This window comes from Rhinopithecus roxellana, chromosome 13 (genome assembly GCF_007565055.1).
Source record: "Rhinopithecus roxellana isolate Shanxi Qingling chromosome 13, ASM756505v1, whole genome shotgun sequence".
Lineage (NCBI taxonomy): Eukaryota > Metazoa > Chordata > Mammalia > Primates > Cercopithecidae > Rhinopithecus > Rhinopithecus roxellana.
Window position 1 is genome coordinate 106,821,958 of NC_044561.1, and position 21,618 is coordinate 106,843,575.

The 21,618-nt window shown below is 39.7% G+C and overlaps 1 protein-coding gene across 8 annotated transcripts in view; it reads left to right on the forward strand.

Moving 5' to 3' along the window:
* The window catches only part of ITCH (itchy E3 ubiquitin protein ligase), a 137,307-nt gene that overhangs the window by 110,906 nt on the left and 4,783 nt on the right, over positions 1 to 21,618 (forward strand). For all 8 annotated transcript variants that reach the window (XM_010386495.2, XM_030914565.1, XM_030914569.1 and 5 more), the window contains 7 exons: positions 1,606 to 1,765; positions 2,569 to 2,702; positions 3,030 to 3,170; positions 10,825 to 10,945; positions 11,387 to 11,491; positions 13,890 to 13,986; positions 19,526 to 19,598. In XM_010386495.2, coding sequence (XP_010384797.1) covers positions 1,606 to 1,765; positions 2,569 to 2,702; positions 3,030 to 3,170; positions 10,825 to 10,945; positions 11,387 to 11,491; positions 13,890 to 13,986; positions 19,526 to 19,598 — 831 coding nt within the window. The remainder of the gene's footprint in view (positions 1 to 1,605; positions 1,766 to 2,568; positions 2,703 to 3,029; positions 3,171 to 10,824; positions 10,946 to 11,386; positions 11,492 to 13,889; positions 13,987 to 19,525; positions 19,599 to 21,618) is intronic.

Below are 21,618 nucleotides of genomic sequence, written 5' to 3' on the forward strand. Positions count from 1 at the left end.
TGTCATGAAAATATAAAAGGTTGTACAAAATAGGAGTTGAAAGTCTTAATTCTGCTTTCTTCATATTGGAGCTTGAAATCAAACCCTAGAAGATAGTCTCTAATGAGAATTGCTTTGCTTATTCCATAATAATATATCACCCAGGTTAAAAATTTGCATAGAGGTGGCATTGTGCAAAGACAAGGACTTTAGGGTCAAGCCCAGATTTGAATCTTTTTCTACTCCCTATGTTGGGAGTGTGACGTTGAGCAAATATTTTCATCTGTAAAATAAGAATAGTAATATCTACATTTCTAGGATTATTGTTAAGAGTAGAAATATTGTTTATTAATGACCTAGTTCAGAGCCTCTGTCTTTGTGTGCACACTAACTGGTGGCTGCATTTTAGTAGTTCTTACTTATATTATGTTTCTGAGTTTAAATAAAATTATTTCAAAATATATATAATCATAGATAAATAACAAATATGAGTAGAAATATGTAATTTTGTATAAATTAAAGGCAATTGAAGAGGAGAGCAATCATTTATTCCTAACAAGAAAATCAACTAGCGGCCAGGCGCGGTGGCTCAAGCCTGTAATCCCAGCACTTTGGGAGGCCGAGACGGGCGGATCACGAGGTCAGGAGATCGAGACCATCCGTGGCTAACACGGTGAAACCCCATCTCTACTAAAAGTACAAAATAACTAGCCGGGCGAGGTGGCGGGCGCCTGTAGTCCCAGCTACTCAGGAGGCTGAGGCAGGAGAATGGCGTAAACCCGGGAGGCGGAGCTTGCAGTGAGCCGAGATCCAGCCACTGCACTCCAGCCCAGGCGACAGAGCAAGACTCCGTCTCAAAAACAAAAAAAAGAAAATCAACTAGCAATATTAAAGTGTGTCACAAGATACACTTATCAGAAGAGGCCATGAACTAACAGGAAAAGAGATCCAGATTACAGGCTTATGCCACATGTATTACCCCAGATCACCCATGTTACATAGTTGTGGTAACCATAATCTTATGTTAATATTGGTTCATATTTTCACAATATTTGACTTAGAGTCTCAGCATTTTTCTAATATGTGAGTGGCTGGAATTATGTGCTTTGCTGCCTCTGTGAAATTGGAAGATTTTTCATACTGATTTAACATGTAGGGAGTAGTGGCACTTGACGGGGATTATTATGGGACTTAGTAATAGATGGAATATTAGATTGATTTCAGCCACTCACATGGGTGAATAGTGAATTTTAAATTTGCCTATGAATAGTATTTCATTGATTCTAAGACCAGTATTTTCATGTTATAATATCTCTGAAATTAAGATGTATCACAGGTGAAATTGGGAAAATACAGTTTAGTGGTTCATCAAATAAAGGTGCAATGTTGTCTTAGATTCTTTGAAATGTAATAATGTATATATTACCATCTACCCGAGATGGTGTATACTACCAACTCTGTGAAATAGATGTGAGTTTGAACAGAAGCAATAAAAATCAACATGAGATTAGAAAACTATCACTAGCTGAGGGGTATAGATCCCTGAGAACTTTATAGCACTGTTCTTTGATTTGTTGACATGATAACCTGCAAGATTTTTCATAGTAAATTTTCTTTTGATTTCAGAGAATGGTTCTTTCTTTTGTCACATGAAGTGTTGAACCCAATGTATTGCCTGTTTGAATATGCAGGGAAGGATAACTACTGCTTGCAGATAAACCCCGCTTCTTACATCAATCCAGATCACCTGAAATATTTTCGTTTTATTGGCAGATTTATTGCCATGGTAAGTGCAGGTCAAGAATTATGTTTACTTTGCTTACTCAGCAATACTAAATTTTCTCTTAGGTGCCATAACAGATCATACGAGAGAAAGGGAAGTGATTTTGTTTTGTTTTGTTTTTTATTTTTGAGACAGAGTCTTGCTCTGTCACCCAGGCTGGAGTGCAGTGACACAATCTTGGCTCACTGCAGCCTCTGCCTTCTGGGCTCAATCAGTCCTCCTGCCTCAGCCTCCCAAGTAGCTGGGATTACAGGTGTGCACCACCATGCCCGGCTAATTTTTGTATTTTTAGTAGAGATGGGGTTTTGCCATGTTGACCAGGCTGGTCTTGAATTCCTGACCTCAGGTAATCCACCCACCTCAGCCTCCCAAAGTGCTGGGATTACAGGTGTAAGCCACCATGCCCAGCCAGGGAAGTGTTTTTTTGAGACAAAGTTTCACTTTTGTTGCCCGGGCTGGAGTGCAGTGGCGTGATCTCAGCTCACCACAACCTCCACCTCTCAGGTTCAAGCAATTCTCCTGCCTCAGCATCCTGAGTAGCTGGGATTACAAGGATGTGCCACCACGCCCGGCTAATTTTTGTGTTTTTAGTAGAGATGGGGTTTCTCCATGTTGGTCAGTATGGTCTCGAACTCTTGACCTCAGGTGATCCACCCACCTCAGCCTCCCAAATTGCTGGGATTACAGGCGTGAGCCACCATGCCCGACCCAGGGAAATGTTTTTAAATGAAGAATTCATTTAACATATTGAAATAAAATGATTATTGTACAATTATTTTAAGCAGTCTTGTTTCCTTTTTTCATAGGCTCTGTTCCATGGGAAAATCATAGACACAAGTTTTTCTTTACCATTCTATAAGCGTATCTTGAGCAAACCAGTTGGACTCAAGGATTTAGAATCTATTGATCCAGAATTTTACAATTCTCTCATCTGGGTTAAGTAAGTTTCTTTTTCCATGTAATTTATTAAAATATAGTTTATATGCATTCCGTGTAGTATTGATAACCTGTCCAAACTGTAAGCACATAATTGGTTTATTGTATTTAAATGATCTATATATCAAACCTGCCTTTTTATTCAATATGATAAATTTCACAAAAATGTACCCAAGATCTTTGGCAATAATATGATGACCTTAGAATAGAATCTTATTTCTTCTTATTTTGATGTTATAAATTATTTAAGAACATGGGCCTTTAGTTAAAGACTTATAAATTATGATTGAATTGGTGGATATAACAGAGAGTGCTAATTTCATTTGTGCAGAGAAAACAATATTGAGGAATGTGGTTTGGAAATGTACTTCTCCGTTGACAAGGAAATTCTAGGTGAAATTAAGAGTCATGATCTGAAACCGAATGGTGGCAATATTCTTGTAACAGAAGAAAATAAAGAGGAATACATCAGGTGAGAGTGCTCCTTTTCACATTTCACTTTTTGTTTGACTACAGCGTATTGATAATTGCTTACTAATACTAATGGAGAGTTATCTCCAAAAATAATATTTGTCTTTGTACTAATCAATATCCTATGTAGGCAGTCATTTTTCATTTCTAAAAAGTTTTTTTTTTTTAAAGTGTTTTTAAAAGAGTTTTAAGGATAAAAGTCATGCAGGATTACTCTTTTAAATATCAATTCTGTAACTGTGCTGTATAACATGTCATTAAAAAGAATCTCAAATATATATGCAGATATTTTCACAGGGAATATTGTAAGGTGTATTAGTCCACTTTCCTGCTGCTGATAAAGACATACCCAAAACTGGGCAATTTACAAAAGGAAGAGGTTTAATGGACTTACAGTTCCACAAGGCTGGGGAGGCCTCATACTCATGGTGGAAAGCAAGGAGGGACAAGTCACATCTTACATAGATGGCAGCAGGCAAAGAGAGGGCTTGTACAGGAAAACTCCTGTTTTTAAAACCTCATCATTGGCCGGGCACGGTAGCTCACGCCTGTAATCCCAGCACTTTGGAAGACCGAGGCAGGTAGATCACGAGGTCAGGAGATTGAGACCATCCTGGCCAATATGGTGAAACCCCATCTCTACTAAAAATACAAAAATTAGCTGGGTGTGGGGGCATGTGCCTGTAATCTCAGCTACTAGGGAGGCAGAGGCAGCAGAATGGCTTGAACCCGGGAGGCGGAGTTTGCAGTGAGCCAAGATAGTGCCACTGCACTCCAGCCTGGTGACAGAGTGAGACTCCGTCTAAAAAAAAAGACGACCTCATCATATCTTGTGAGACATATTCACTGTCATGCAAACAGCATGGGAAAGACCCACCCCCATGATTCAGTTATCTCCCACTGATTCTGTCTCACAACACATGGGAATTATGGGAGCTACAAGATGAGATTTGGGTGAGGACACGGAGCCAAACCATATCATTCTGCCCCTGGCGCCTCCCAAATCTCATGTGTTCACATTTCAAAACTAATCATGCCTTCTCAACAGTCCCCCAAAGTCAACTCATTTCAGCATTAACTCAAAAGTCCACAGTCCAAAGTCTCATCTGGGACAAGGAAGTCCCTTCCACCTATGAGCCTGTAAAATTAAAAGCAGCTTAGTTACTTCTTGCATATACTGGGGGATAACAGGCATTGGGGAAATACAGCCATTCCAAATGGAAGAAATTGGCCAAAACAAAGGAGCTACATGCAATATCCTTTGTACAGGCCTCATGCAGGTTTGAAATCCAGCAGGGCAGTCAAATCTTCAAGCTCCAAAATGATCTCTTTTGACTCCATGTCTCACATTCACATCACCCTGATGTAAGAGGTGGCCTCCCATGGCCTTGGCAACACTGCCCTTGTGGCTTTGCAGGGTATAGCCCCCCACCAGCTGCTTTTATGGGCTGGCGTTGAGTGTCTGTGGTTTTTCCAGTCTCATGATGCAAGCTGTTGGTGGATCTACCATTCTGGGGTCTGGAGGACGGTTGCCCCCTTCTCCCAGCTCCACTTGGCAGTGCCCCAGTAGGGACTCTGTATGGGCCTCCAACTTCACATTTCCCCTTTGCTCTGTCCTAGCAGAAGGTCTCTGTGAGTGCCCTGCCCCTGCAGCAGAATTTTGCTTGGGCGTCTAGGCATTTCCATATGCCTTCTGAAATCCATATGGAGGTTCCCAAACCTCAATTTTTGCCTTCTGTGCACCCTCAGGCTCAACACCATGTGGAAGCTGCCAAGTCTTGGGGCTTCCACCCTCTGAAGCAACAGCCTGGGCTGTACCTTGGCCCCTTTTAGTCACACTGGAGCGACTAGGAAACAGGGCACCAAGTCCCCAGAGGGCACACAACATGGGAACCCTGGGCCGGGCCCACAAAACCATTTTTTCCTCCTAGGCCTACAGGCTTGTGATAGGAGGGGCTGCCATGACGACCTCTGATGTGCCCTGTAGACATTTTCCCCATTGTCTTGGGGATTAACATTCGGGTCCTCATTACTTATGCAAATTTCTACAGCCAGCTTGAATTTCTCCTCAGAAAATGAGATTTTCTTTTCTACTGCATTGTCAGGCTGCAAATTTTCCAAACTTTTATGCCCTGCTTCCCTTACAAAACTGAATGCCTTTAACAGCACCAAGTCTCCTATTGAATGCTTTGCTGCATAGAAATTTATTCCACCAGATACCCTAAATCATCTCTCTCAAGTACAAAGTTCCACCAGTCTCTAGCACAGGGGCAAAATGCTGCCAGTCTCTTTGCTAAAACGTACCGAGAGTCACCTTTGCTCTGTTTCCCAAAAAGTTTTTCATTTTCATCTGAGAACACCTCAGCCTGAACTTTATTGTCCATATTGCTGTCAGCATTTTGGTCAAAGCCATTCAACAAGTCTGTAGGAAGTTCCAAACTTTCCCACATTTTCCTGTCTTCTTCTGAGCCGTCCAAACTGTTCCACCGTCTGCCTGCTACCCTCCTGAGTAGCTGGGACTGTACTAAAGTTGCATCCACATTTTCAGGTATCTTCAGCAGCACCCTGCTCCTGGTAACAATTTACTGTTTTCATGCTGCTGATAAGATGTACCCGAGAGTGGACAGTTTACAAAAGAAAGAGTTTTAATGGACTTACAGTTCCACATGGCTGGGGAGGCCTCACAATCATGGTGGAAGGCAAGAAGGAGCAAGTCATGTCTTACATGAATGGCAGCAGGCAAAGAGAGAGCTTGTTGTGGGAAACTCTCGTTTTAAAACCATTAGATCTTGTGAGACTTATTCACTATAATGAGAACAACACAGGAAAGACCTGTCCCCATGATTCAGTTATCTCCCACTGATTCTCTCCCATAACACATGGGAATTATGGGAGCTACAAGATGAGATTTGGGTGGGGACACAGAGCCAAACCATATCATAAGATTGGGTAAAATTATAACTAAAATGAAGTTTTATAGTATATCCTTTCTAATTATTTCCATTGTTCATATTTCTAGTCTCAAGAGCTAATAGTTCATTCGTACCTTCTCAATAGCAGTTCTTTCCAGTCAGGGTTAAATTTTGCATATCTACTTCTTAAGTTCCAAGTTCTGCATTTCTTGCCTGGGTTTTCCCTCCATAATTGAAAGTACACTATTTAACACAGTGAACAGTCATTATTTGTTGGAAAACAATCTATCCTTTTAAAAGTTTATTTTGAAATATCCTTTTAAAATGTAGTCAGTTTGTTTTTGTCAATTCTCCAGTTTTTTGTTATGATATGTCTAGATTTTTTTATGACGTATATAGCATTCCAGAGAGATAATGATTCAAGATTCCAAGTAACCAGGGATGTACTATGTTCCTCAATAGTTTTGTTGCTGGTAATATAACATTTTAAGATAATGGGCAGCTAAAAAGGTTTTTAGTATCTGCTTCAATAATGGCTTGCTTAAAATTTCAGAGTTTGGGGGGTTTTTAGTATTTTTTAAGAAGTATAATTTCCTTAGAGTAAAATGCACTGATCTTAAGTGTGCAAGTTGAATTTTGACAAATACATATATCAGCCCAAATGTGAGCATTTTATGGATAGAAGTTGTGCTAGATCACTCATTTAATTACCAGTTCTGTAAACACTATTCCATATAGGACCATGTCCATGTAAACATGACCCAAATTGTGGAACTTTTTTTTTCTATTCTGGACCCCATAAGGGGCCAATATACACCTCCCTTCTCCCAGCCCCAGAGGTAGATAACCATTTCTGTTTAGTTCTATTTGTATAACACTTTTTGATCTAAAATTTTCTAAAATGGAACCATAGAGTATGTACTCTTATATCTAGCTTTTAGTGTCTGATTTTTTCTTTTATTTGGTGTTTGTGAGATTCAGCCATATTGTTTATATCAGTATTTTATTCCTTTTTATTGCTGAGAAATATTCCATGCCATTTATATCTCAAAATTTGTTTATCCATTCTGTTGGTGATAAATGTTTTGGTTGTTTCCCAGTCTGGGGCTATTATGAGTAAAGCTGCTATAAACATTCTTGTGGTGTCTTTTTGTGGACATATTTTTCTTGAGTAAATACCTAGGAGTGAAATCACTGGGAAGGTGTTTGACTTTATTCGAAACTGCCAAAGTTTCCCAAAGTGTTATTGCCATTTTACAGTCCTACTAGCAATATTTGAAAGTTGCCTCACCTTCTTGCCAATTCATCATTGTCAGTAGTATCTTGTGATTTTAATTTCCATTTTTTCCTTGACTAATGGTGTTGAGTACGTTTTTCTGTGCATATTGATCATTTGTAGCTCTTCTTTTCTGATGTGTATATCCAAATATTTTATCCATTCTAAAATTGGGTTGTCTTTTTATTTGTGATTGTAGGAGTTCTTAAATATTTCAGATCATTGATTTTGGAAACTTTTCTGTTTCCCTTCTTCCCTTCTTCCCTCCCTCACTCCCTCCATCTTCTTACCTTTTCCTCCTGAGTAGCTGGAACTGTAGGCACAAGCCACCGTGCCCAGCAAATTTTTTGGTTGTTTTTATTTTTGTAGAGATGTGGTCTTGCTATTTTGCACAGACTGGTCTCAGACTCCTTGCCTCAAGTTGTCCTCCCACATTCTGTTTTCTAATATAAGGACTTAAAGCTGCAGATTTCCAACTAAGTATGTCTTTAGCTATCCTCACAATTTATTTATTTATTTATTTATTTATTTTTTGAGATGGAGTCTCACTCTGTTGCCCAGGTTGGAGTGTAGTGGTAGAGTCATGGCTCACTATAGCCTCAACCTCCTGAGCTCCAGATATCCTTTCACCTCAGCCTCCCAAGTAGCTGGAACCACAGGCATGTGCTGCCACGCCTGGCTAACTTATTTATTTATTGTAGGAGATGGGTCTCAATATGTTGCCCAGGCTGGTCTCAAACTCCTGGATTCAAACGATCCTCCCACCTTTGTCTCCCAAAGTGCTGGAATTATAGGCATGAGCCACCTCATCCAGCCCACAAATTTTTTTTTTCCCCGTGACGGAGTCTCACTCTGTCGTCCAGGCTGGAGTGCAAAGGTACGATCTTGGCTTACTTTAACTTCCATCTCCTGGGTTCAAACGATTCTCCTGCCTCAGCCTCCCAAGCAGCTGTGATTACAGGCACCCGCCACCACACCTGGCTAATTTTTGTATTTTTAATAGAGACAGGGTTTCACCATGTTGGCCAGGCTGGTCTTGAACTCTTGACCTCAGGTGATCTGCCTGCCTCAGCCTCCCAAGGTTCCTGGATTACAGGTGTGAGCCGCTGTGCCCAGCCACAAATTTTGGAATGTTGTGTTTTTTCACTACTTTATTTATTTTATTTGTATTTATTTATTTATTTATTATGTTTTATTTTTAATATTTTTTTGAGACAGGGTCTCATTTTGTCACCCAGGCTGGAGTGCAGTGGCGAAATCTTGGCTCACTGCAGTCTCCACTTCTGGAAGTTCAAGCGATCCTCTTGCCTCAGCCCTCAAGCAGCTGGGACTACAGGCATGTGCCACCACACCCACATGGCGAGATGGGGTTTCACCATGTTGCCCAGGGTGGTCTTGAACTTCTGTGCCCAAGGGATCCACCTGCCTCAGCCTCCCACAGTGCTGGGATTACAGATGTAATCACACTCCCAGCCACTCTCATTGTATTTAGAAGTATTTCTTAAGTCTTATTATTTTTATCCTGATAATCTCTATAATTGGAGTGTTCAGTACGTTTATGTTTAATTTTATTACTGATTTGGTTGGACTTTTGTCTGACCATTGCTATTTGTTTTGCTATTTGTCTCACCTTGCTATTTGTTTCTTATTTTTCCCAACTTTGTTCTTTCTTGCTTTCTTTGAATTAATAAAGCAATTTTTACTTTCTTTTTTAGCTCTTCTGTTGGGTTTTTAGCTATACCTCTTTGTTTAATTTTAGTGGTGACTCTAATGATTATGATAATATGCATCTGTAACATCCCTGTTGACCCAGACACTACTTCTAGTATAATATAAGAAGCTCATAGGCCAGGTGCCGTGGCTCACTCCTGTAATTTCAGCACTTTGGGAGGCTAAGGCCGGTGGATTGCCTGAGGTCAGGAGTTCAAGACCAGCCTGGCCAACATGGTAAAACCCCGTCTCCACTAAAAATAAAAAAATTAACCTGGCGTGGTAGTAGGCACCTGTAATCCCAGCTACTTGGGAGGCTGAGGCAGGATAATCACTTGAACCCAGGAGGCGGAGGTTGCAGTGAGCTGAGATTGTGCCATTGCACACCAGCCTAGGGGACAGAAGTGAGACTTCATCTCAAGAAAAAGAAGCTCATAATAATATAATTCCATTTACCTCATGCCAGCTGTTTGTGCTGTTGTTGTCATCATATGTTATTTCTACATGTTACAAATATAATACTTTGTTACTGTTACTCTTGCTTTAATTTTTAACCATTTTCAAAAATAATCTTATATTTATTCACATTACTATTTCTGTTTCTCCTTATTTCTTTCCTCAGATTCTTTTTTTTTTTTTTTTTTTTTTAATATAAGATCATTTCCCTTTGGCTTAAAAAAAAAAAAACAAAAAACCTTTATTTACCATTTCACTTCATGTGCATCTCCTGGCAGTACATTTTTTCAACTTTTATATGAAAACATCTTTATTTCACTTTCATTTTTTGAAGGATGTTGTCACTAGATTTAGAATTCTAGGTTTATAAAATAATGATGCGGTCATGTTTTTCTGCTTTATGTTTTAAAAAATAATCCTCATGTTGTAGAGACACATACTGAAGTATCTGTTCAAAATGAAATTGTTTGTGCCGGGTGCGGTGGCTCACGCCTGTAATCCCAGCACTTAGGGAGAAGGCAGGCGGATCACTTGAGGTCAGGAGTTCAAGACTAGCCTGGCCAACATGATGAAACCCCCATCTCTACTAAAAACACAAAAATGAGTTGGGCGTGGTGGCGCACGCCTTTGTAATGCCAGCTACTCGGGAGGCTGATGCACAAGAACCGATTGAACCTGGAAGGTGGAGGCTGCAGTGAGCCCAGATTGTATGATTGCACTCCAGCCTGGGCAACAGAGTGCAACCCTGTCTCAAAAAACAAAAACAAGATAAAAGAAAATAAATTATATGGCTTGGCCATGGTGGCACACGCTTGTAATCCTAGCAGTTTGGGTGGCCGAGGCAGGCAGATCACATGAGGCCAGGTGTTTAAAACCAACCTTGGCAACACAGAGAGACCCGATCTGTACACACGAAACCGAAAGTTAGCCAGGCGTGGTGTTCACACCTATTCCCAGCTACTCAGGAGGCCGAGGTAGGAGGATTACTTGAGCCCAGGAGGTCAAGACTGCAGTGAGCCAAGATTGTGCCACTGTGCTTCAGCTCAGGTGACAGAGTGAGACCTCATCTCAAATAAATAAAGAAAAGAAATGAAATTATGTGATATCTAGAGTATGAATAGGGGCATAAATGAAATAGATGGGCATTGTGATGAAGCTTGTGCATGTGTACAGAGGGTTCATTATATTCTACTTTTGAATATATTTTGTTTTTTTATAATTTCTTAAAATTTATTTTTATACTCAGAATTTAAAGATAAGATCTAAACTTCCTGATAGGTTTTTTAATATTTGTTTGCCAGAATGGTAGCTGAATGGAGGTTGTCTCGAGGTGTTGAAGAACAGACACAAGCTTTCTTTGAGGGCTTTAATGAAATTCTTCCCCAGCAATATGTGCAATACTTTGATGCAAAGGAATTAGAGGTAATGAGTTTTCCTTCATTCCCCTGTACCATGCTAGTAAATAATGCCTTCAGTTGTCTGCTTTTAACTCACTTTCCCATCTTTCCTGTTACTGTAATATTTTTTATACTGGGGCAAAATGTTTTGAAACATCCCCAGTGGTTAAAGAAAATCATAATTTATCCAAAGATAAAACAATAGTATTACCCCCCCAAAAGTACAAATATTAGAGCTTCTCTACAATTGAGTGACTTACTTCCCTGAATATATATATATATGACACCGTGCATGGAACCTTGCCTTAATGAGCAATGTAGATATAATTCTTGATGTATAGTTGATAAGTCAAAGCCTACTGATTGTTTTTCTAAAACTTTGCTTAATCTTCGTCTTTCCTTATTTATGTCCAGCTGTTTTTGTACAATTACCTAAGGAAACAATTTGTCTTTTTCATCCCTAAAGGTCCTTTTATGTGGAATGCAAGAGATTGATTTGAATGACTGGCAAAGACATGCCATCTACCGTCATTATACGAGGACCAGCAAACAAATCATGTGGTTTTGGCAGGTTTGTTTTTAAATTTATTTCTATTAGTTGACACAGCATAATTTTTTAGAATTTGCTTACCACATATGGAAATGAGTCACAGCTCAAAATGTACCAGTGTATATAGACCCCTTAGTCCATCATATGCATTATAATAAATGAATACAGATTATAACAGCATCCTTTTAAGACTATTGCCAAGTAAGCCACACATACCTTGCATCTTTGTCCAGAGTAGAGTGTAAGACAATTCCAGATGATAAAATTTACCTACATTTGATTTAAATGGTTTTGAGGTTTTATAGGACTGTCTGTAATACGTTGGGTTTTTTTTTGTTGTTGTTTTTTGTTTTTTTATCATTTATACTTCATTAATTATATAATGTTCAGAAGGCAAAATTTAAGAGACATGATTTAGGATCATAATGGTACCTCTCTAAAAATGTCTGCCGTAACCATAGTAAATGATGTTCAGCATCATTAATCATTAGAGAAATGCAAATCAAAACCACAATGAGGCTGGGTGCGGTGGCTCACACCTGTAATCCCTGCACTTTGGGAGGCCGAGGCGGGCGGATCACGAGGTCAGGAGATCAAGACCATCCTGGCTAACATGACGAAATTAGCCAGGCGTGGTGGCACATGCCTGTAATCTCAGCTACTTGGGAGGCTGAGGCAGGAGAATCACTTGAACCCAGGAGGCAGAGGTTGCAGTGAGCCAAGATGACACTACTGCTCTCCAGCCTAGGCGACAGAGCGAGACTCCATCTCAAAAACAAAAATGAAAACAACACAATGAGATATCACATCATACTTAGTATTATTTTTAAAGTGGAGAAAACAACCATTGCCAAGGGCGCATTGCTGGTGATAGTGTGAAGTATCACACCACTGTGGAAATAGTTTGGTGGTTCCTCAAAAAGTTAAACATAGAATTAACATAAGATCCAGGAATTCCAACCCTTGGTATACAGCCCAAAAAATTGAAAGCAGAGACTCAAACAGATACTCGTATACCAGTATTCATCATCCATTTACCCACACAAAATGTGGTGTATACATATACAGATGCTCCTGGACTTGTAAAGGAGTTTTATCCTTTACATCCATCATAAGTCAAAAATATCTTGAGTCGAATATTATTCAGTGCTAAAAAGTAATGAGATTTTTGGTATGTGCTACAGATAAGCGAAGTAAGCCAGACACAAATGGACAATTACTGTATAATTCCACTTACACGAGGTTACTAGAATGGGCAAATTCATAGAGGCAGAAAGTAGAATATGGGTTACCAGAAGCTGCAGGGAGCAAAAATGGGAAGTTGTGTTTAATGTATACATAGTTTGTACTTGGGATGATGAAAAAGTTGGAAATAGTGTTGACGGTTGCACAACAGTGTGAATGTACTTAATGTCATTAAATTACACTCAAAAAGGTTAAAATCAAGAATTTATGTTGTGTATATTTTACAACAATTTAAAAAATTAAATTAAAAAATCTGCTATACATGTAAAGAAATTCATATGAGAAACTTAAAGATAAACTGAGCTTCTGTAACAAGTAAGGTTACAATTGTAGGATAATTGATAATAGTACAATAGGATAAAAATTATTCCTTACAAAAAAAGTTTTTGGTTGAGGCAAAACAGTTATACTACAGGCTAGAAACATTCTCTAGAAACCTTTTGTTTTGAGTCAGAATTGTACGAAATAAAAACCACATGATTCTAGCTATGTGTAGCTGTACCAAAACCTAAAGAACATTGAGAAGAGGAGGTTATTGGGATATATCCTGCTTCAGAATTCTTTGAATTTCATTAAAGTTGTTTATTAAACCAAAAAGTCTATACTGACTCAAAGTCTCTATCCTGTGTAGCCACATGAATATCCTATAGGACAGGCAGATCTGGGGCTGGGGGGTGGTGGTGGGATGGGGAGTCACAGGAAGGGCTGCCCTAAAAGAGCTAATCTTAAAACTGCATGAGTAAGGAGCTCTTGGTCTCAGTCCATCTTACCTTTTATATATCCCTTTAAGTATATTGTCCTAAGAGTTATATAAGGAAAGATTGCTGGGGCTTTGATAAACATGGAAATGGCCCTCCATCCATAGTGTTGGATTAAGTAATTATCTAATGCAGTGGACACCAGGGGTTCCTTTAAGATTTGAAATGAGCTACATACAGTGGCTTGCTCCTATAGTCCCAGCTACTCTGGAGACTGAGGCGGGAGGATTGCCTGCTGCCCAGGAGTTAGAGGCTGCAATGAGCTATGATTGTACCACTGCACCCCAGCCTGGGCCACAGAACAAGACCTCACCTCTAAAAAAAATAAAAGATCTGAAATCATTATTTTTCTTTCTTATTTAGTGTGCTGAATGTAACATATGACATATATATCTCTTTAAATATTCTTTTAACAGTTTGTTAAAGAAATTGATAATGAGAAGAGAATGAGACTTCTACAGTTTGTTACTGGAACCTGCCGATTGCCACTAGGAGGATTTGCTGATCTCATGGGTATGTATACAGGATCACTTTTCCTATACAGAAAATTGTTTATCATGCTGCTTTACGTGAATGTGTATACAGCGTATCAGAAACAACAAAGACAAGGATAGCCATTTTCTTAACTATTCCCAGTTAGCGTGGATTTGTATAACCTTTAAAATAAGTTTTAGTCCTTACCTCTGTAGAAATTTTTAACCCTCAAGCTAGAACCCACAGCTAACTCATTAGGACAGCAGTCTTCTGTATGTAAATCTGTTCATTTAGTGACTTGCCAAACATGTGTCTCTTATGAGTCAATCACTATTGGTTGTATTATTTAACAATGTGAGAAGATCATTGTATAATACAATAGTGGATTGTAGTTTCTGTATTGTGTTTAAAACCACTCTTCCCTGGGAGACAGGGAGTTCTTTGAGATATGGATTCATATCTTCTTCATCTTTTTATTTCTTGCCCCTGGCAAAGTGCCTGTTACACAGCAATCTGCTGCTTAAAATGAATATTGAGATGAGTGACTGTGGCAATATTTACTTTGTTACTAAACAATAAATTATTAAAGTAAATTCAAGTATTTCCTTAATACCAACATTATCCCAAGTACCACATAGGAAGGCACACAGAGAAGTTATGATCTCTAAGCCTGCTTCAGGTGAAGCAGAGTTAAAATTAGGAGAACTAAGCAGGTAATTTTGAATACAGAGCATGAAACCAGTTTAGAAAAGACTTTAAAACCAGATCAAAAGAATTTGGTTATTACTGTGAGGGTATTGGAAGCTGTGGAACTTTTTGAAGAGAGGAAAACTTGCTCAAGCTGCATTTAGGAAGATTTGATAGGAAGATACAGGGTGGATTAAAAGATGGTGAGGGCCTAGAGATAAGAAGAAATCATTGCAGCAATGATGAGAACCTGATCTCAGGAGATGGAAATAGAAAAGAGAGGGTAGATGCTAGAGAAAGTTCCAAAGGTAGAAACAGGTAGAGAGCTTAATAGAAAATGAAGTGTAAGAGAGGGGTATCAGCAATAATTATCATGTTATAGAACATGGAGCAATGGAGAAGTCAGGAAGTATAAAGAGTATGCATGGTTGTAGATGTTGGGGGAGGATACTGAGCAGGTTAGAACCTGCTGAATTTAAGGTGACTGCCAGAAAACCAAGTAGAAAACCCCAGGGGAGCAGCTGTAGAGGTAACAGTGTATGAGTTAGAGTTAAGAGGAAACAGAAGAAGTTGAATCATCAGAGCAGTGACATTTGATGCTGTGAGAATGTGTGGTCTCAGGCAGAAATAGAATACAGAGAGGAGTAGAAGGCTAATGCCTAGAACCATCTGCATATAGGAATAAGACAGAAGGAAATACCCTAGGCCAGGCACAGCCTTAAGCCTGTAATCCCAGCACTTTTGGAGGCCGAGGTGGGTGGATCACTTGAGCTCAGGAGTTTGAGAACAGCTGGGGCGACGTGGTGAAACCCCGTCTCTACTAAAAATACAAAAATTAGCTAGGTCTGGTGACGCACACTTGTAGCCCCAGGTACTCAGGAGGCTGCGGCAGGAGAATCGCTTGAACCCGGAAGGAGGCAGAGGTTGCAGTGAACTGAGATCGCGCCACTGCACTCCAGCCTGGCGACAGAGTGAGACTTCATCTTAAAGGAAAAGATGCAGTTAGCCTGGAAACCAATTTAAAGGAGAGACCAGAGAATGAGAAGAAGAAAGAAATAGTATACTGTCTGAGAAGCAAGTAGAAGGAATTTTTTTCTTCAGTGCTGCAGAGAGGTCTCAGAAGGGTGACTTCTAGGAAAGTTTTTGTTAGAAGACAGAAGCAGTGAGATTGTAGTTTGGAGAATTTTAGAGGCTATCTAGTTTATTTTGTTTGTTTTAGTTTCAAATCTTTATTCTTTTCTACTTTTTAAATTGTTCTTAATTGACATAATTGTACATATTTAGGGGTACAGTTTTTATTTTGATACATGTATACAATATGTAATGATCAAGTTGTAATTAGCATACCCATCACCTCAAACATTTATCAATTCTTTCTGTTGCAAACATTCAAAACTCACTTTTCTAACTATTTATAAACATACAGGCCAGGCACAGTGGTTCACACCTGTAATCCCAGCACTTCGGGAGGCTGAGACAGGAGGAACACACAAGCCCAGGGGTTTGAGATAAGCCTGGGCAATATAGGGAGACCCTGTTTCTACAGAAAATTTAGAAATTAGCTGAGCATGGTGGTACACGCCTATAGTCCCTTCTATTCAGGAGGCTGAGGTGGGAAGATCACTTCAGCCTTGGAGGTGAAGGTTGCAGTGAGCCAAGGTCATGCCACTGCACTCCAGTCTCAGTGACAGAGTGAGACCCTATCTTAAAAATACATACACTGGGCATGGTGGCTCACGCATGTAATCCCAGCACGTTGGGAGCCCGAGGCAGGGGGATCACCTGAGGTCAGGAGTTCAAGACCAGCCTGGCCATTGTGGTAAAACCCCTTCTCTACGAAAAACACACACACAAAAAATATATAAATATATACACACACACACACATATATATACACATACACACACACAATAAATTGTTGTTGATTATAGTCATTGTATAGTGCTGTAGAACACCAGAACTTATTCTTCCTGCCGATCTGTACTTGTGTATCTATTAACCAACCTTTGACTCTCCCCTCCTTCCTGCCACCCTTCCGTAGTAACCACTGTTCTACTTTGTACTTCTAATGAGATTGGCTTTTTTAGCTTTCACATGAGTGAGAGCATGTACTCTTTATCTTTTTGTGCTTGGCTTATGTCACTTATAATGTCCTCCATGTTCATCTCTGTTATCATAAATGACAGAATTTTGCTCTTTTAAATGGCTGAATAGTATTCCAGTTTGTTTATATACCACATTTTCTTTATCCATTTACCTGATGATGGACACATAAGTTGATTCCCTATCTTGGCTTGTGAATGGTGCTGCAGTAGACATGGGAGTGCAGATATCTCTTTGACATACTGATTTCCTTTTCTTTAGAGAATACCCCATAGTGGGATTGCTGGATCATATGGTTGTTGAGAGTCTGAGATGGGTAGACCTCTTAAGGCCAGGAGTTTGAGACCAGCCTGGCCAACATAGTGAAACCCTGTCTCTACTAAAAATACCAAAAAAAAAAGAAATTTTTTTTTTTTTTTTTCAGCTGAGACTGGTGGTATGCGCCTGTAATCCCAGCTACCCGGGAAGCAGAGGTTGCACTGTAGCCTGGGTGACGGAGCAGTACTCTGTCTCAAAAAGTTAATAATAATAATAAGAATGTACATCCCCTCCAACAATATATAAGAGTTCCTCTTTTTCCACATCCTTGCCAGCATTTGTTATTTTTTAATCTATAGCAGTCTTTCTAACTGAGGAGAGATGACCTTTCATTGTGGTTTTGATTTGCATCTCTCTGATGATTAGTTATGTTTAACATTGTTATTTTGAGATTTAGCTCGTATCCCATGTTTTAATGCATTGTTTTTCTTCTTTTTTGCTGTTGAGTTCTTGTATATTCTGGATATTCTTTGTTGGATGAATAGTTTGCAGATACTTTCTCCCATTCTGCAGATTGTCTCTACGCTCTGTTGATTGTTTCCTTTGCTATGCCAAAGCTTTTTAGTTTCATATAACCGCATTTGTCTATTTTTTGTTTTTGTTGCCTGTGCTTTTCAGGTCCTCTTTATAAAATCTTTGCTCAGGCCGGGCACGGTGACTCATGCCTGTAATCCCAGCACTTTGGGAGGCCAAGACGGGTGGATCACCTGAGGTCGGGAGTTCAAGACCAGCCTGACCACGGAGAAACCCCGTCTCTACTAAAAATACAAAAATTAGCTGGGCATGGTGGCGCATGCCTGTAATCCCAGCTACTTGGGAGGCTGAGGCAGGAGAATCGCTTGAACCTGGGAGGCTGAGGTTGTGGTGAGCTGAGATTGCCCCACTGCACTCTGCTATAAAATACTGAGTAGAGGCCGGGCATGATGGCACATGCCTGTAATCCCAACACTTTGGGAGGCCAAGGTGGGTGGATCACTTGAGGTCAGGAGTTCAAGACCAGCCTGACCAGCATGGCAAAACCCCATCTGTACTAAAAATAAAAAAATTTGCTGGGTGTGGTAGTATACATCTGTAATCCCAGCTACTCTAAGGCATGAGAATTGCTTGAACCCAGGAGGCAGAGGTTGCATTGAGCCGATTGTGCCACTGCCATCCAGCCTGGGTGACAGAGTGAGACTCTGTCTCAAAAAATAGAGAGAGAGAGAGAGAGTAGAGAGAACATGCAGAGTGAGTTAATTTTGTGTGTTGAACACCACAGAATAATTTTAACTTTTAACTGTCTTTTTTTATAATGTTTCCTGTATTACTGGACTTTTTACATAACTACTTGTGAAAATAATTCAGTGTTATTAAATACAAAAGCACTAACAATTTATATTAGGTATACTTAGTATACTCGGTTTAGTCAGGTGGGACATGAGAAAATTCTTTGTGTCTGACAGTGTCACACATTGCAGAACAGTTAGTGTTCCTGCCCCCTTCTAATTAAAATATCTAGTAGCACTACTAATCATTGAGACCAACAATAAATGCTTCCTAGGGAAAAGTAATGATCTTTTAGAAAACCAGTGTTTTTATGATCACTGTTCACAGCTATCTCCAGCAGCAGGTAAATGAGGGGCAGGAATTTTATGTTTATACTTGTATCTGTTTTTGTAAGGGTATGCCCTACAGGACCTGTGAGTTCTAGCATTAATAATATGGAATTCACTAGGATGTTTACATTTCACAAAGTTTTGTCAATTCTGTATTTAAATCAAGTTTTATTGTAGTTTCCTTATTGTGTTTCAAACTACTAAAATTAAGCTTTTTCAATGTTCTTGTGTAAGCTTTTATTAATCATAACAATGTGTTATTCTGGCTAAAGAATGCTAGATGAAACTGCTTTTTTCTCCTCTGGGGTTTATATTAACAAACTAGTTGTCAAACTTACACTTACCAGATTCACCCGGAAGCTTGTTAAAGCACATATTGCTGAGCCTCACCCCTAGAGTTTCTTTCTGTTTATTGGTTGGTTTTGGGTTTTTTGAGGGTTTTTTTTGAGATAGGGTCTCATTCTGTCACCCAGGTGAGAGTGTAGTGGTGCGATCTTGACTTACTGCATCCTTGCTGCGCGGATTCAAGCAATTCTCTTGCCTCAGTCTCCTGAGTAGCTGGGATTACAGGCATGTGCCACCACACTTGGCTAGTTTTTGTATTTTTGGTAGAGATCAGGATTCACCATATTGGCCAGACTGATCTTGAACTCCTGACCTCAAGTGATCTGCCCGCCTTGGCCTCTCAAAGTACTGGGATTACAGGCATGAGCCACTACACCTAACCCAGAGTTTCTGAATTAGTAAGCTGATGTGTGGGGCCTGTGGATTTATGGTTCTAACAAGTTCCCTCATGATGCTGAGGCTTATTGGATTGGGGAACACAGTTTGAGATCCACTATACTAACAAAGTTTATGATTTCATTATGTTTTAGGAAGCAATGGACCACAGAAATTCTGCATTGAAAAGGTTGGGAAAGAAAATTGGCTACCCAGAAGTCATACCTGGTAAGTACAATCAAAAAGGATAGAGAAAACAGTTATCTGTAGCTATTTAAAGCCAGCCAGAAATTAAAAATGATATTTAGTAGATTTAGAGAGTAGCACCGCCATCATAGCAATCCAGTTTAAGAGCATTTTGTTCACCCCAATGTGATTCCTTACAACTATTTGCAATCAATTCCTTTTTTCACATCTGAATTTTTTTTTTAATGTGGGATTTAGAGTTATTTTCATTTTTCTCTGAAGGCAGCAAAAGAAGTCAAACTTAGGAGACCTGCGTCTAACATCATGACCATAAATATTCTTATTTGAAATCTAACTACATTTCTAAAAATATAGAAAACTAAATCTAAGCCTAATCTCACAGCAAATATATTAATGTTTTGGAATTCAACCTAATGTCAACAATATTTGAACCTTGCTTTGTGGGATATATTTAGTGGTCACATATGGTCCTTACTGGATATCTGACCTCTTTACTGTTTTATTGTCTGTTCCTTTCTGTTTTTATACATAACGTTTTATACATACATGTAGTGTTCAAATAACAATTTTATTGATATATAATTTACATATTATAAAACTCACCTTCTTAAATTATGCAGTTCAGTTCAGTGGTTTGTTTTGTTGTTGTTGTTGTTGTTGTTGTTGTTTGAGACGGGGTCTCACTTTGTAGACCAGGCTGGAGTGCAGTGGCTTGATCTCGGCTCACTGCAACCTCTGCTTCCCAGGTTCAAGCGATTCTCCTGCCTCAGCCTCCCAAGTATCTGGGACTATAGGCATGCACTACCACGCATGGCTTAATTTTTGTATTTTTAGTAGAGACAGGGTTTCACCATGTTTGCCAGGCTGGTCTTGAACTCCTGACCTCGTGATCCACCTGCCTTGACCTCCCAAAGTGCTGGGATTACAGGCATGAGCCACTGCCCCCAGCCAAATATACAACCTTTTGTGTGTAGCTTATTTTACTTAGCATGTTTTCAAGGTTTATCTATGGTCTAGCATATCCAATGTTTCATTCCTTTTTAAAATTGTGTTTAATATACATAACATAGAATTCACCATTTTTAAGTGTGTACAGTTCAGTGGCATTAAGCACATTCATATCATTATGCAGTCATCACCATCACCTATCTCCAAAAGTTGTTTCTTTTGTTGAGACATGTCTCACTCTGTCACCCAGGCTGGAGTGCAGTAGCTTAATCTCCACTCATGCAACCTCCACCTCCCAGGGTCAAATTATCCTTCCACCTTAGCCTCCCAAGTAGCTGGGACGACAGGCATGTGCTACCACACCTAGCCAACTTTTAAACTTTTTGTAGAGACAGAGTCTCACTTTGTTGCTCAGGCTGGTCTCAACCTCCTGAGCTCAAGCAATACTCCTGCCTTGGCCTCCCAAAGTGCTGGGATTACAGGCCATCGTACTAGACCTAAAACTTTTTTCAAATCTTGTAAAATTGAAATGGTACCTATTAAAGCAGGGGTCCCCAACTCCTGGTCCCCAGCCTGTTAGGAACTGGCTGCACAGCAGGAGGTAAGCGGAGGGTGAGTGAGCATTACCCGCTGAGCTTCACCACTTGTCAGATCAGCAGAGGCATTAGATTCTCATAGGAGGAATAACTCTATTGTGAACTGTGCATGTAAGGGATCTAGACTGCGCATTCCTTGTCAAATCAGTGACTTGAGGTGGAACAGTTTCATCCTGAAACCACCCTCCTCCCCACTCCCATCCATGGAAAAATTGTCTTCCGCAAAACCATTCCCTGGTGCCAAACAGGTTGGAGACCACTGCTTTAAACAATGACTCCCCATGACTCCCTTTCCCCAGGTCCTGGCAAACATCATTCTACTACTGTTTCTATGATTTTTGACTGTCTTTAGTACTTCATAAGTGTAGAATCATACCTAATTTGTCCTTTCATGACTGGCTTATTTCACTTAGAATAGTATCTGTAATTTTCTTTTTTTCTTTTTTCTTTTTTTTTTTTGAGATAGAGTCTCGCTGTGTCACCCAGGCTGGAGTGCA